At 48.0% G+C, this 15,009-nt stretch overlaps 2 protein-coding genes across 2 annotated transcripts in view; one reads left to right on the plus strand and one right to left on the minus strand.

The window, feature by feature from the left end:
* LOC135903907 (leucine-rich repeat-containing protein 24-like) overlaps positions 1 to 15,009 on the plus strand; it is a 1,007,861-nt gene that overhangs the window by 541,666 nt on the left and 451,186 nt on the right. The window lies entirely within an intron of this gene.
* Positions 3,631 to 5,512, minus strand: LOC135903927 (uncharacterized). Its single transcript, XM_065434402.2, has one exon. The coding sequence runs from the start codon at positions 5,424 to 5,426 to the stop codon at positions 4,569 to 4,571; it is 858 nt and encodes a 285-aa protein (XP_065290474.1). The 5' UTR covers positions 5,427 to 5,512; the 3' UTR covers positions 3,631 to 4,568.

Genomic DNA, 15,009 nt, shown 5'->3' on the forward strand with positions numbered 1-15,009 from the left:
ATCATTTAATATTCGCCTAGACGGGTGTTACTTGCGAAAAATTAAACCAATTTTGTCCCTAAATAATATAAATACATTACAATACATTCAAAGTTGTAAATATTACGGCGCATCCTTGTTGTAGCAAATCTCCATAAAAGTCAACTTATAAATGACTTCATTTCAATATGGCCATGCAGACCGAAATATTTGGCGTCAAATTATTCTATGAGGGCAGCTTGATGGCTGTACTTGGTGATAGGTCATCTTCTAATATATTGTTGGAGCGCAGGCACAATTACACGGACGCAGAATGCGCACGAGACAACACAGCAATCTGCACGGTTTGTACGACCCTTTCAACATAGCCACGTAGACCGAAAAAACTGGCACGAAATTATATGTTCAATTTACCTGATTACGTATGCAGCATAGCGTAGCCCGACTTTCCGTCCAGCTGTCTAAGACTCCTCCCCCCCCCCCCTCTTCCCTTCGTAAGTGTGTGGCATAAAATAAAGTTGTCGCACTGCCTCTTCCCACTGGTGGATTCCCATAGGCAGTTTGCTGGACTCTGACTGTACGCATAGGTGCTACTGCCTCAGTGGCGAGACAGACCCATCTAAATCGTGCGGTACGGCGAAAAAGGAGGAGCCATCCGCACGAGTGGGTACAGATGCCACTGCCTTAAGGCAGTGGCATTTGTATTACTGCACCCCACCCACCCAAACACACTATTCCGCAAAGATTACCGTTTTTCTTCTTGGGGCACTGTCATACATAATAGAGAGAGACAATGGCGGCTTTGTTGGACCAAAATGAAGCGACTCACCAGAAATGAAATATTAAACGCCAAAAATAACATAAAAAAGGAAAACTGAGTCCGAGGCTCGATTTCTTGGATAGATCTGCGTTATGGTAGAATGCTTACACATAAAGCACGGTGTTTCTCACAGCCCATGCATCAGCCTCAAGAGACTGGATGTTTGTGGGTCATCCGTAAGGCAGTAAGATGCGGCACGTTTTCAATTCCTACTGGCTGCTAGTATATATCTCTATTCATTCAAAGCATCAAGGACTTGTAGAGCCGTGGTAAACGAGACGGACACACGTCTTTTCGGTAACAAGGTCTAGTTTATTCTGTCAAAAGAGAGAATTGAGTGGGCGCGCGCAGCGCGCCGGAAGTGGCGAGGGCTTTAGAGAGCGAGAGGAGAAAAGAGGGAAAAGGAGCATAGAGAAGTGCGGTGCACGGACCTAGTGCGAAAGGAAGGCAGTAAACACAGTAACAAGAAAAGGGAGCTCGCGCACGACGTTCGGCACAGTGAGTCGGATCATGTGTCCGTGTGCCTGGTGTCCAACACTCGCGAAGGTCCGCTTACGGGAGGCCCGCGGGACGCCCCGCGGAGTTGTTTATGGCTGCGGGGGTGGTGCGCAGCTCCATCGCCGCGCCGCTACAGATTGCTCCCCCCTTAGAGAGGAAGCTGAAGCGACGAACGATGCTCACAATGCACAAGTGGCAGCCCAGTGAACGCGACGAAGAGGTGACGAACCGCGCACTTGCAAGGAGGAGTCCGCGTGTTCCGGGGAGGCGAGATAATTAAGCGCGGGTGCCTCGCTGAATGCTGGCTTGAGTCGCTCAAGCGCGATTGTATCTCGTGTCCCATTTACGTCGACGACGAAGTTAGAAGGAAAACGTTCTAAAACGAGGAATGGCCCGAGGTAGTGGGGCTGCAGCGAGCCGCGCACAGGGCCGTAACGCACAAAAACATGTGTGGCTGTCTGCAAGTCCGAAGTGATGTACACTGCACGGGGTTTGTTAAAACGCGTAGGCTGCGGACGGAGGTTTCGGAACACATCGCGAAGCTGGTCGACGTACTCGCTTGCTGTTAGAGAGGAGGTGAGGGTGTTTTCTTCGAAGAAGTCGGCTGGCAGGCGAAGCGAGGTGCCGTAAACAAGCTCCGCAGTAGCGCAAGAGAGGTCCTCTTTGAAGGCAGATCGAATTCCGAGAAGCGTGAGTGGAAGTCTGTCAACCCACTTGTTTGGGCAGCCGTGCGCTGTGAGTGCTGCCTTGAGATGGCGATGAAATCTCTCGACGAGGCCATTTGTTTGAGGGTGGTAGGAGGCAGTTCGCAAGCGTGCTGTTCCGAGAAGGTGAAGTAGCTCCGTGAAAAGGGACGATTCGAATTGCCGGCCTCGATCAGTGACAACTTTCGTTGGACAGCCAAATCGGGATACCCAAACGGAAACAAAAGCTGCGGCGACAGTAGCTGCAGACATGTCGGGGATAGGTGTCGCTTCGGGCCAGCGTGTAAAGCGGTCGACACATGTCAGAAGATAGCGATAGCCTTGGCATGGGGGTAGCGGGCCGACAATGTCGACGTGCACAACGGAGAAACGTTCGTCGGGTTGCAAGAAAGGCTTTGTGGGGGGGACAGGGTACCGCTGAACTTTCGCGCGCTGACAAGGTGCGCACGAGCGGACCCAGTCTCTGATATTTGCGTTCATGCCCGGCCAGACGAAGCGTGATGAGATAAGCTTTTGAGATGCGCGAATGCCTGGGTGTGCAAGAGTGTGATATGAGTCAAATATTTGCTTGCGGAAAGAGGTGGTTAGGTAAGGCCGAGGTGTGCCCGTGGAGGTGTCGCAAACAATTGGCACATCTTCAAAGGTAACTAATTCAAGCTGAAGAGATGTTGACGCGTCACGTAGGTGACGGAGCTCAGAATCACTAGCTTGTTCTGTAGCCAATTCTCGGAGGTTGAAAGGAAATGATGTTGAGATAGAGCTCTTGGAGCGACTGTGCGTGATAGCATCCACGCGACTGAGAGCATCAGCTGGTGAGTTGTCAACGCCGCTGACGTGGCGTATGTCAGTTGAAAACTCTGAGATGAAGGCGAGCTGGCGCACCTCGCGTGGAGTGTATAATGATTCTGAGCGGCCGATTGAGTAGGTGAGAGGCTTGTGGTCAGTGAATATTGTGAACGAGCGGCCTTCAAGTAGGTGTCGGAAATGCCTCACGGCGAGAAATATGGCGAGCAACTCACGGCCGAAAACACTGTAGCGTGTTTGTGCGGGGGTCATGCGTTTTGAGAAAAAGGCAAGGGGCTGCCACCCACCGTTTACTTTTTGTTGCAGTACCGCTCCGACCGCAGAGCTGGAGGCATCCGTCATGAGCGACAACGGATAGTTGGGGTTGGGATGAGCTAGCAGTGTGGCATCGGCCAAAGCGTGCTTGATAGAATTGAAAGCTTCATCTGTTGTGCTGTCCCAGGGCAGTGCGGTTGACGATTGTTTGCCGCAGAGCAAACGCTCGAGGGGTTCCAGCAGCATAGCACAGTTTCTAATGAATCGGCGGTAAAAGTTTACCAGGCCTAGAAACTGGCGCAGCTTAGTGATTGAAGCTGGCTTGGGGAACTCCATGATGGCTTGCACTTTGTGGGGAAGAGGGCGGATGCCGTTGTTATCCAAGCGATGGCCGAGAAAATCAAGTGATGGTACTCCGAACTCGCTCTTGGCAGTGTTTACGACGATACCATTTGCTGATAGGCGCTCAAAAAGCTCATGGAGATGTTGGAGGTGCTCTTCGTGGGATGAGCTTGCCACAAGCAAGTCGTCAACGTAGGCGAAAACAAACGGCAGACCACGTGTGACTGTGTCGATGAACTGCTGTGATGTCTGTGCAGCATTCCGGAGACCGAAAGGCATTCTCAAAAATTCAAAGAGGCCAAATGGGGTAGTAATTGCTGTTTTTGGAATGTCTTCTTGTGCGACAGGAATTTGGTGAAAGGCTCGCACCAGGTCAATTTTGGAAAATACTGTAGTGCCATCCAGTGCCGATGTGAAATCTTGGATGTTAGGCAGTGGGTACCTATCCGGAATGGTTTTTGCGTTCAGGGATCGGTAGTCCCCACACGGCCTCCAGTCACCTGATTTCTTGGGGACCAAATGGAGCGGAGACGCCCAGCTGCTGGACGACGGTCGTACGATTCCAAGTTCTAACATGTGTTCGAACTCTGCTTTGGCAATTTTGAGTTTGTCCGGGGCGAGGCGTCGTGGGCGAGCAAATACAGGTGGACCAGTTGTTGTGATGTGATGACGTACATCATGTTGTACGGGCTTTGTCCAGTCTGGTGGTCGCGTGAGGTTGGGGAACTGTTGAAGGAGGCAAGCAAAAGGATCACCAGCAATTGTTGTGGTTGGGGCGACTATAGGCGAGTCAGAGGAAACGACGCCATGAACAGACAGCAACGTAGCAGTGTCCAGCAGGCGTTGGCGTTTCACATCGACGAGCAGTCCATGGTGGTCCAGGAAATCAGCGCCAATAAGAGCACGGCGAACATCAGCGACGAGGAAAACCCAACGGAACACGCGGCGCAGGCCAAGATTCAGGGTGAGGGACCGCGACTTATAAACAGGTATCCTGCTACCGTTGACAGCTTGAAGATAGGAGGTCGGCGGTGTAGTTCGGTCGGAACGTTGCGCGGGAATAATGCTGACCTCCGCCCCGGTGTCCACCAGATATTGCTGGCCTGTGGTTCTGTCCATGACATGAAATAGGCGACTTTTGCTTTGGCCCTGACCGGTTGTCGCCATTAAAGGTCAGCCTGCTGGTTTCCCTGCCATGCACAAGGACGGAGGCAGTGGCGCGCCTCCTGCCCGAAGCGGCGGTGATAAAAGCATACCCGTGGTGGCGTTTGAGACCGGGAGCGTTCTTCTCTTGGACGCCGTGATCTACTCGAGCTGCGGTACCTTCCGTGACGGGGTGAAGTGCGATGACGCTCCGCAGCACAAACTAATTGTTCAAGGCGATTGCAGAGCACGTCGATGGGAGAATCGGCGGAGGATGATGTTTGCGGCGCTGAACTCGCAGTGGTGATTGATGATGTTACGTTGCACACCGCTGGCGTCACCACCTCCATGACTTTGTCCGCCAAGCTGGCCAGGCTGTTGAGGTCCATCACCGTGGCTGTAGCGAGTACCATCTGAACATTTACTGGAAGGCGCTGCATGAACAGTTCCCGCAGGAGGCGGTCATCGCTTACTGCTGTGTTGTCGCTCATGAGCTGTCGCATACGGCGAAGGAGCTGGCTTGGCCGACGGTCTCCTAAGTCCTCTGCGGAGAGCAACTGCTGCATGCGGGCTCGCTGCGATGTTGTTGTGCGCTCGAGAAGTACAGCCTTAAGATCGCTGTATGGAGTGGCGGGAGGCGGTCCAGAAAGCAGGTCGGCAACTTCTTCTGCAGCAGCAGGCGACAGTGCCGAAACAACTAGGTGGTACTTGCGTTGTTCCGTGCGAACGCCAGAGAGAATAAATTGCGATTCCGCTTGAAGAAACCAAACTGCAGGGTTGCGGTCCCAGTATGGTGGGAGTCGGATGGAAACTGCAGAGACGTCTTGTTGCTCGGTCGTGCCCGTAAGTTCAGTGTCTGGTTGCATCTCGTTGCTGTGCATGGCTCCACAATAACTTCGGCAGTGCCGCGAAGAAAACTACGGGTCACCACTTTGTAGAGCCGTGGTAAACGAGACGGACACACGTCTTTTCGGTAACAAGGTCTAGTTTATTCTGTCAAAAGAGAGAATTGAGTGGGCGCGCGCAGCGCGCCGGAAGTGGCGAGGGCTTTAGAGAGCGAGAGGAGAAAAGAGGGAAAAGGAGCATAGAGAAGTGCGGTGCACGGACCTAGTGCGAAAGGAAGGCAGTAAACACAGTAACAAGAAAAGGGAGCTCGCGCACGACGTTCGGCACAGTGAGTCGGATCATGTGTCCGTGTGCCTGGTGTCCAACACTCGCGAAGGTCCGCTTACGGGAGGCCCGCGGGACGCCCCGCGGAGTTGTTTATGGCTGCGGGGGTGGTGCGCAGCTCCATCGCCGCGCCGCTACAGACTAGTACAGAGGCTCTCCTTTTTTGGTGAGAGTTGCGAGTTTGCTTAGACGGGCGTTAATTAATTGTTCAGTGAGCGTTTGAATTTGTTCAAACGTTAGGCACAGTTTTACAAAGGTAGTACCACATCTGTCTTTATTACTTGTCATGCCTCTCATAACTTAACGCAAAATTTAGCGCCAACTTTATTGGGAATCTCTCTCCCTCCCTGTATGTCTCTATCTGGTTGCGCGTGCGTGCGTGCGTGCGTGCGTGCGTGCGTGCGTGCGTGCGTGCGTGCGTGCGTGCGTGCGTGCGTGCGTGCGTGCGTGCGTGCGTGCGTGCGTGCGTGCGTGGGTTCAGCTTTAACGTACGAGCAAGGTATCACCAGCTCCTAAGAAGAGCGGAGGCTCCCAGGTAAGCTGATTAGGGATTTTGTCAGGCCAGTGCGCAATAAGCACAGCCCTGACAAAATTGCTGATCACCTCGCCAGCGTAGCCACGTGTGTAGAAGCAGTAGCAATGACTTCTCGATACCTTTCTCCAACATAACGTTGTTTCTCTTTTCTTGTTTTCTAGTATTGTCTTCTTTTTTTCAGTATCACTGTTTCTTCTCGTGTGTTAAGTGTAGCGAGAGAGAAAGAGAGAATTAGAGAAGCAAGGAATGGTTGGCAGGTTAATCAGACACATATTCGGTTGGCTCCCCCATAGCGACTAAGCAACCTACAATGAATAACACTCCTCACATAAATGGGAATCGAACCGAGCGAATGCTGCCTTCTAAACAAAAGCGTATCTGTGCTACACACGCATGGCAGCGCTAACCCCAATTAATAAATGCAACGCAAACTTGCCTTCTTTGAGTCCGCCATTGCGCCATTTACCGGAACTACCGAGAAACACGCATGCGCATTTGTACGCCTTGTTAAGCACGTCAGTATGAGTTACGACCATGAAGCGTGCTCTCCCTTGTAAATAACAAATCGTTATCGTAATCTCCGTCTGTGTTGTCTCTATCGGTGGCTGTATTTAATTGCGTTTATTTCTTTCGTATTTTCTTTCTTTCTGCATTTACACAGCTTTTGCAACAGTACTAGCATCAGCCCCTCCCCCTGAGTATTAGACGCTGCGTCGCACTCCCACTGTGTCCCATTTTCTTCCTTGGTGATCAAAAAATAACAAATGCCGTTGTTGAATACACCACGCTTGACCGTTGGACAGAACAAAAGGAACGAATACATGTCCTATCCCTATAGCGATTTTTCGTGTGTGTGCGTGTGTGTGTCTCATCTGCGCGCGTGCATTACTCGTGACTTCCTTGCTTTTATCTGCGCGAAGTAACGCACCGCGTCTTTTACAGTGGTGACAAATTGCAACATTATTCTTAAGCTTTTCGGACGAAGCCAACTTGCTCGGTGTTTTCGGACGTTAAGTAAGCACTGTATGCTTAAGACAAAGTTTTCTAGTGCTTACATTTCCTGCCACTAAATTCATCACACTTTTTTGAAAATATCGACGAAATTATAGCACACATTGATTGTTTCGTGACAGAAAACACGAGCTTCTGTCATTTACTAAAACTATGCATTCATTGAGGTCTCGCTGTTTTGAAAAAGTTCGAGATGTGAGATGCTGGCTTTCTTAATGGGTGGCACGTATTCCAGTCCGCCAGTGACAACAACGAATAACTGTAACTAATATAACATAATAGAACTTGTGTAGTTCCCATCAACTTACATAGCATACAAAATCATCCCGAGTTATAATTTACTCCAATCTTATCTCATTCTAATCATGGGACTGAATGGACCTTCTTTTTCAGTTCTCCCTCCTCTACGACGTATTCAACGAATCAGGGACTTCACCGGTGTCTTTTACAGCGATCCGAGAGGTTACTGTTTCCAGAAATGGCCTTTCCCCTCCGAATACGCGGGCTTTCAAGAGAAAGCGAAAGCGGACACAGCGCGTTATAAAAATAAAAAAAAGGCACCGATGCCACGTTTTCAACTATCTGGACTGCCACGCGGTGAATCAAAAGGCAAAAGGTAGCAAACACACGACACCAATGAGGAAAACAGAGTCAAGTCTGCACTTTTGCTTCTTGAGTTCTGCGGGTCACCGATGCGAAGATAAAAGCCCGTTGTGTCGGGAAAGCCAAGATTGGCAACCATTCAGGAGAAACAAGAGCAGCGACGCTGTCGCCGTCTGTACTCTGCGTGCTCCGAAAGAGTGATGCAGCACTGCAGAGGCATAAGCTAATCGGGAATTGAATACAAAAAGTGGTTCTCGCACCTTGAGTGTCTTCTGATTGGCCAGCGGTGTGCTTGCAAACTATTCACGATGATCAACAATGCAAGAGTTAAGGGTCCTCCTAAATGCAATTATTATTGCAGGCGCACTGTATTCTCAACGCTGTTCCAGTTTAGTCGACGCCATTCGCGCATTCTACGGCACTGCACAGATTTAGCGGGACAAAGGAAGAGGGTGCTTTTAGCGCGCTGTCCTTTCATCTCATCTGCCGACTGCGCATTGTCTGTTATTTTCTGGCGCTCCCGATTACTTTGTCGTTGTACGGACCACGAATTTTGGAGGTTTCGTTGCTACCTGCAAGATTCCGCAATTTATCATCCTCCCGGACACAATACCCCTGCCGACAGCAAAATCCGAGAGAAGCGGCCAGTGGTTTCTAAAACAAAAGTGAATTCTGACACAAACTGGCACGTCTCTTTTGGAGAAAGACGTACGAAAAAGGGTTATCTCTAGCGCGTAGGCACCGCGGGCATTTTTGTAATTCAATTACGTGATGTTGCCTTAAAGTCGTTTGTTGCAATACCTTGAAGCCTCGCGTAAAAAGAATCCGTATCTCTTACACACTTAAAACTCCATTCATGGCTGAGATTCCAACTAGGATACCGTAGTTATTCTAAATAAATAAAACATATTGAGAATGAACTCCGTGTGGTTTATATTTAATACCAGCGCAAACACACACCAGCACGATGAAAACACTGGCCAAATACCTCGCTAACTATCCAAGATAATTCCTTACCAATTCAACCATTTCAGGAAAGCTCATTTGTCCTGTTTTAATTCGTTTGCATGCTATTGCTATGCTGATCTCAGAATATACAGTGTGGTCAAGATTAAAAGGTGTGCCTAAGTGCGAATTTATCCCCCCGCCAGGTCTGCCAAGCTTTCAACGGATGACGTGTGAATGGTGACAGTAATACCTTATTATACACCTGTGCAGTCCATCCATATATTTTCAATCGGCACTTGCAGCACACAGTGCCTGCAACTTGATAGCCGCACATTAGAGTCTTCCATTGAACAGTGCACCGCACTGTATGAGGCTACCTGGTTTTTGTTTCCTTCAGGAAAAAAAGAAACCATAAACAAACTCACACATATCTCGCTATATTTATATGATTAAGTGAAGTTTCACTTGCGTGCTTTATGAACGTCCATTTCCAGTAAAACTACCCTCGTTTTTGTTTTATTCTTTTGGCAGTGAGAAAACCTTGCTTTCAATCGGTAACGACAGTGCTGCTTTGGCTAAGTTCTTTAATACAGCTGTAATTCAGTCATCTGCTTTGACCATTATAGAAAGAAATTATGCTACGAGGCGATGCCGCAAGGCTATTACTCTATTTGAAGGAGAGCTCTGTGACTATGCATAAAACAATCCGAAGATGAAGAAAAGATGATAGTACGGGAAGCAAGTAATTACAAAAGCTTGATCCTGTCCTCGTGCTCATGAATACTGCCGACGAACATACGAATGCCATCTCGTTCGAGAAAATGTAATGACGTATGTTTATTCAACAGCAAGAAAAAGTTCGTGTTAGTATTTCCGAAGAAAAAAATTACAACGTGTGAAAGCAAAATGATGTTTTCCATCTGGGGCAGCGCATCCGTCCAAGATGCAGCCATTACTATATCCTCCTCCTTCGTACCCTACCATCATCAATAGGTAGGATGATACGCAGCTCGCTCTGATACGACCACAGCATCGTTCAGTTAACAGCCCTTTCAAGTGGCGCTTGAAACCACCGACACGGCTTGCCTCTCACATGTGCAGGTGCTCAACACGTGAGCGATCAGTACTCCTCTGGGGACAGTGTTGACGGTACGGTACCTGTATTTCCAGAGCGTGAAAGAAGGCCGCGATTACACGTAAAGTGCCTCGAGCGGCCAGTCCCGGACACGTACCGCTGCAGGAGACGTACGACTCAGGTCGTGGGAGGTGTAAAGACGTTCGTTTTCATGCGATTACAAAAATTGGCACTCGTGACAGAGGCATGCACCCCAGTATCAACTAAAGCTCTGAGAGGTACCCCGTCGACGTGGCCTTCAAGAATGTTCCGGTGGGCTCCTGAGGGCAGCAGAGGCCTTTTGGTCATTATGCAAAATAGAAGTGAGGCGTGCAGACAAGACACAAAAGTAGAGAAGCGGACAACACGAACGCCGTGTTGCATAATGAATCCTTACCGACTAGCGCAGCTTTCTGTCGTTCTAAGACTTTTGGTCAAGGACAGCAGTACACCCTTTCCTCCGAGGCTGTGCAGTCTAATTTACCTGCGAAAAGCTACGGGTAGAGGACATTCCAGGCGTATTTCTGCCGCTGTCATCACCGTGATGTTCCTTATAGGGTCTAAGTTCGTTAACATCGTCGCCGCGCGCCGTATCTGTATGAGCGAGGGAAAGCGTGCGAGAGCGAGCCAACATTGGTGCCTCAATATTGCGCGCGCAAAAGAGGAAAGCGGGAGTTAGAGCGCTTCCAAGGCCCCGGGAGGCGGGGGGGGGGGGGGGGGGGAGCGTCATTTTACTCCGGCGGCGGTTGTGTATGGCGCAGCCGCGTGGACCGTATCTTGAAAGCGATCTGCGATGGGGACAAAGTGCGCCGAGTGCTGATAGCCTCGTGTGCGCTATGTTCTCGCCGCTTATTTTGCTTTGAAGCAAAAGGCAGCACGAAGGTCAAATCGCTCACTGCTGCTGCCGCACTTCCTCACTCCAGCGTTTTGACAACGAGTTTCCGCGCTCATCGAGTGAGATGTGCTCATGTTCGCTTGTGCGCGCGTGACACCGTGCTTCCTAATTTAGTTAGTAAGCGAATGTTTACAAGTTCACTTGGCCGATGAAACTAATCTCCTTCCTTCGTATAGCTATCTACTAATTTACTACTGTGCTGTGCGGTGACAGTATGCGGCGACAGTGACCGACTGTGATTGTATATCTATGCTCCTTTCTTTATATCTAGTTCGTTATAACTTTACCTCCCCGTCCTCTCTCTCCCTAGCGTAGGGTAGCACACCGGAGCTTCCCCTCTGGTTAACCTCCCTGCCTTTCCCCTTTCCTCTCTCTCTCTCTCTCTCTCTCTCTCTCTCTCTCTCTCTATATATATATATATATATATATATATATATATATATATATATATATATATATATATATATATATATATATATATATATATATATATATATATATATCCCATCGCAATCGTTGCTTCCTCTTTCCATCGAAACTGCGAGTTTCTTTTTTAAATTTGGCATTCAAGCGTTCAAGCGATCAAACATGGTGTGTAGGACATCCTAGCGTGGTAACGGGTCGTCAGACTGAAAGGTTCATCACAGTCATTAAAGTAATCACAGTAAATGTTCGCTGGCGCAGTAAGCACTTGCTCCGGCAAGCTAAGTTGGGGCACTCAAACTGGCTAGACATTACAGGCCTCTGCAGTTTAGAAGTGTTCTTTATCCAAGCTCAATACGTTGAGAGAAAGCGGCAGCATGGAGGAAAGGGCAGAGGAGAGATAGCAATAGAAAGGGGAATGTCGATGATGTGTTATGTTTTTCATGCAAGCCCATAACAGAAGCACTCCCTAGTCTGGCCCCGAGTGCGGCGATTCTCACTCATAAAACCAAGTTTCTTTTACAAGAGTTAGTAAATACTCCTGATTGAGATAACCAATTGATTGCGAAAATACCCATGTGTTTTCGTCATTATCTTATTTATTTGCTTCGTTTCATTTTTTTTTCGTTTCTTTTCCTCAAAGAAACATATTTCAGACAATATAAACGTTTCCCAGTGTTCAATATTCTCGTCACAATCTATGACAGAAAGAAACAACTTCAAAGCAATTGCCTTTTCATTTTTGTAGAGAGTTCGACAATAGCCTCTCATTTCAACTTGTTGATTTTAGGATAAAAAGTTTCAGAAGCCATTGCCTTTTAATGCCTCGATGTACTCTTAAAACCGTTTCATGAGTAAAAGCTCGATACATTCACAAATGTGACTTCATTAGCAAGGTTAAATACAATTCCCTGTTCTCGTAAGTGCATGCAACTGTCAGAAATATAGGTGCACATGTTGGAGTACATTTCTCACTGTTTAGCACTATAGCGTTGAGCAATGTAGTGTGCATTTCTCATAAAAGGAATTTCACAAGAAGGAAAATTTGTTCTGAATACAGTGCCGTGCAGAAGAAAACTAAGATGGCCGTTGAAATAGGAGCGGTTAAATGAGAGATTTCAGGCTTTTATAGAAAATTGTAATCGAGTTTTAACGTCCGGTCAAAGAACAAAGCGTGCTTATTCAGTTAGAAGCAGCTAGATTTGAGATGTGCATTCGCCGGCAGCTAAGGCTTTACAGTAGTAAGCTAATATGAGCGCGATATTAGCACGAATAAAGATTGTTCAAGAATCAGAGTATTTGTAAGTAATGGGGAATACAAAAGCAATGGTCATGTCGCTGCGAAAAGTAAAACTTACGTCAAGATTTCTTTTTGCAACAGACGGAAAAGGTGTATAAAAGAAAACTTTGTCGCGTATTTTTTTATGTCTTAGTCAAGCAATGAAAGACGCTACTCGTCAATATAATTCTGTATCCTGAAAAAATTTTTTCTTGGTGCAAAAAAATGGCATCCTTTCAGCACAGTGAAAACGAACAAAAAATAATCATGCTAATCTGCCAGTGCGAATAGGTCTAAAACGTGAACTGCTCAACGACAGCGGTGGTTGACTCACTCACTAACAGCTTAACACTAGTATCACGTGATACCCTCGGACGCTCCCTCTCTCTCCACTATCTCGGCCACAACAAATCGTTTATATCTTCAATTACATGGACACTCCAGGCGCATTTTTGCCGTCGCCGTATTATTCTGTACAAAGTCCAAGGGCCATAATACCGTCGCCGAGCGCCGTATGCTGAATGTGTGAGTGGAAGCACGTTAGGGGAGCAGACGATCGCGACTCAATCTGGCGCACGCGAAGGATGAAGGCGGAGGGCAAACGCGCCGTCTTGCGTCGCGCGGAAGGTCGTGGGGGAATAAAAGAGAGGGAGACAGACGGCGTGAGCTCGGGCAGAAACTGCATCTTCTCGACCGGACGCAAGGCGGTACTGACGATTGCGGCTCAATCTCGGGCGCGAGAGGGAGGAAAGTGGAGAGGCAGCGCGGGAAAGGGGGCGGGAGGTGGGGGGGAGTGCATCTACTTCGTCAGCAAGTGCGTACTTTGCGCAGCGACGCGCCGTCTCGCACGCCTATGTCTTGAAAGCGATCTGCAGACGGCTCATACCTCTGTGCGCGGTGTTTTTTCGCCGCTGTTGCCGTTGAAGCGGTGGGCAGCACGAAGGTCACTTCGCTCGCTGCTACTGCCGCGCTTGCTCACGCCAGTGTTTTGACAGCGAGTGTCTGCGGTCATCGAGTGCGATGTCTTCATGTTTGCCTGTGCGCGCAGACACCATGTTTGTTAATTCAGTTAGTAAGCTTATGTTTTCACTTTTATACGGCTGATAAAATTACTATTCTTACTTCGTATAGCTGCCGACTAATTTGCTGTGGCAATTGTTGCTTCGCCTTTCGGGCGAAACTGCGACTGTATTGTTATGCCGCAGGTGTATGGTGACCATCTTCGTGGTTGTACATGTACATCAAAGCGGCATTTAGTAGAATTCTTACTTTTCTTCTCTCTCATAGTTGTCTAAACTAGCTTCCCTATTGTATAGGGGGTTGGCGAGATACCAGGGTCAAATTTACAGGCCATTTAGATAATTTCTAGAACGAATATCTTTTTTTTGCTTATTTAATTCCTGCATCAATACAAATCTGCGCGTTTCTTTCCCCTTTAAAGTTGTGACGGGGCCGTAGCGTGCAATAACTTCTGTCGAAACATATTACCTCGAGACTTGCGTGCTCATCCATAAAGTACTTAAAAGAATGTTTATGTTTGGTATTTTGACCTTCTCTATTATACGCTTTGCGTTACTCGCGCCAATACAGCGCGAGAGACAGTGCTTGTTTGACGTTTTTCTCGTGATGTTTCGCCGTGTTATTAGTATTATTGTGGTAGAGTACGCTTTACAGGAGCAGACGTAGTATAGTTTAACCAGTGCGCGATGCAAAATAACTGATGCTCGTCATTCAGAGATGAAATCTTTCTGTTACTTTCGCTTACATTATTCTTACAACTATTCACAACAAAATCAATGCCTCTCTCTCTCTCTCTTTTCATCTTTTTCCGCGGCGCATTTGTAAGCTTAACTGATTGGCGCTACTGTGGCAACGCAGGCTTTCCGAAAGGCATAAGTTTACAATAGTGTAGAAGTAAGAATTTTTTGGGTAACAAAGAAGAACTTGCCTTTCGAAGAAAGTTAAACAACTGCTCGAAACTTATAAATTAGTAATCACGCTGTTCATTCTCCTTAAGATTAAAGGGATACTAAAAAAAGTAAAAAAATGAAGGAATCATCGACATTTCACTCGGAAGAGGTTACTGTTCCGATATGTAGCGTTTATTTCACATATTTTTTAACGGATAGCTGTAGTTTTGGTCTATTGTGAGCGCACGGCGGCTACACGCTGGTACGCGTGGGGTTGCGCACTGACCGCCATGACGTCATGCGAGCCGGCTCGCTTGCAGCAGCAACAGAAGTGGGTAGCCGGCGATTGCCTGACGTCCACCTCACGGGGTTTCGTGAGCGCGACACTATGCAAAGTGAGAGTGAAAGTGACTGCACGAGTGGCTCTATTGCATAAAAGTGCGTGAGCTGTGTAGTCGGTTTCTAACGATAGAGTAATCGAAGTGTACAATTCGAATATGAATTATGCCGATGTTTTGAACGCAGTGGAAGCTGAAATGAAGCTGGAAGAAGTACTTGTTTCAAAATTGCTCGTGC

Source organism: Dermacentor albipictus, chromosome 3, assembly GCF_038994185.2.
Source record: "Dermacentor albipictus isolate Rhodes 1998 colony chromosome 3, USDA_Dalb.pri_finalv2, whole genome shotgun sequence".
In the NCBI taxonomy this organism is placed as follows: Eukaryota; Metazoa; Arthropoda; class Arachnida; order Ixodida; family Ixodidae; genus Dermacentor; species Dermacentor albipictus.

Bases quoted from the DNA above. Each gene is read 5' to 3' on its own strand.
- LOC135903927 (XM_065434402.2), bottom strand. From the start codon at position 5,426: ATGCACAGCAACGAGATGCAACCAGACACTGAACTTACGGGCACGACC.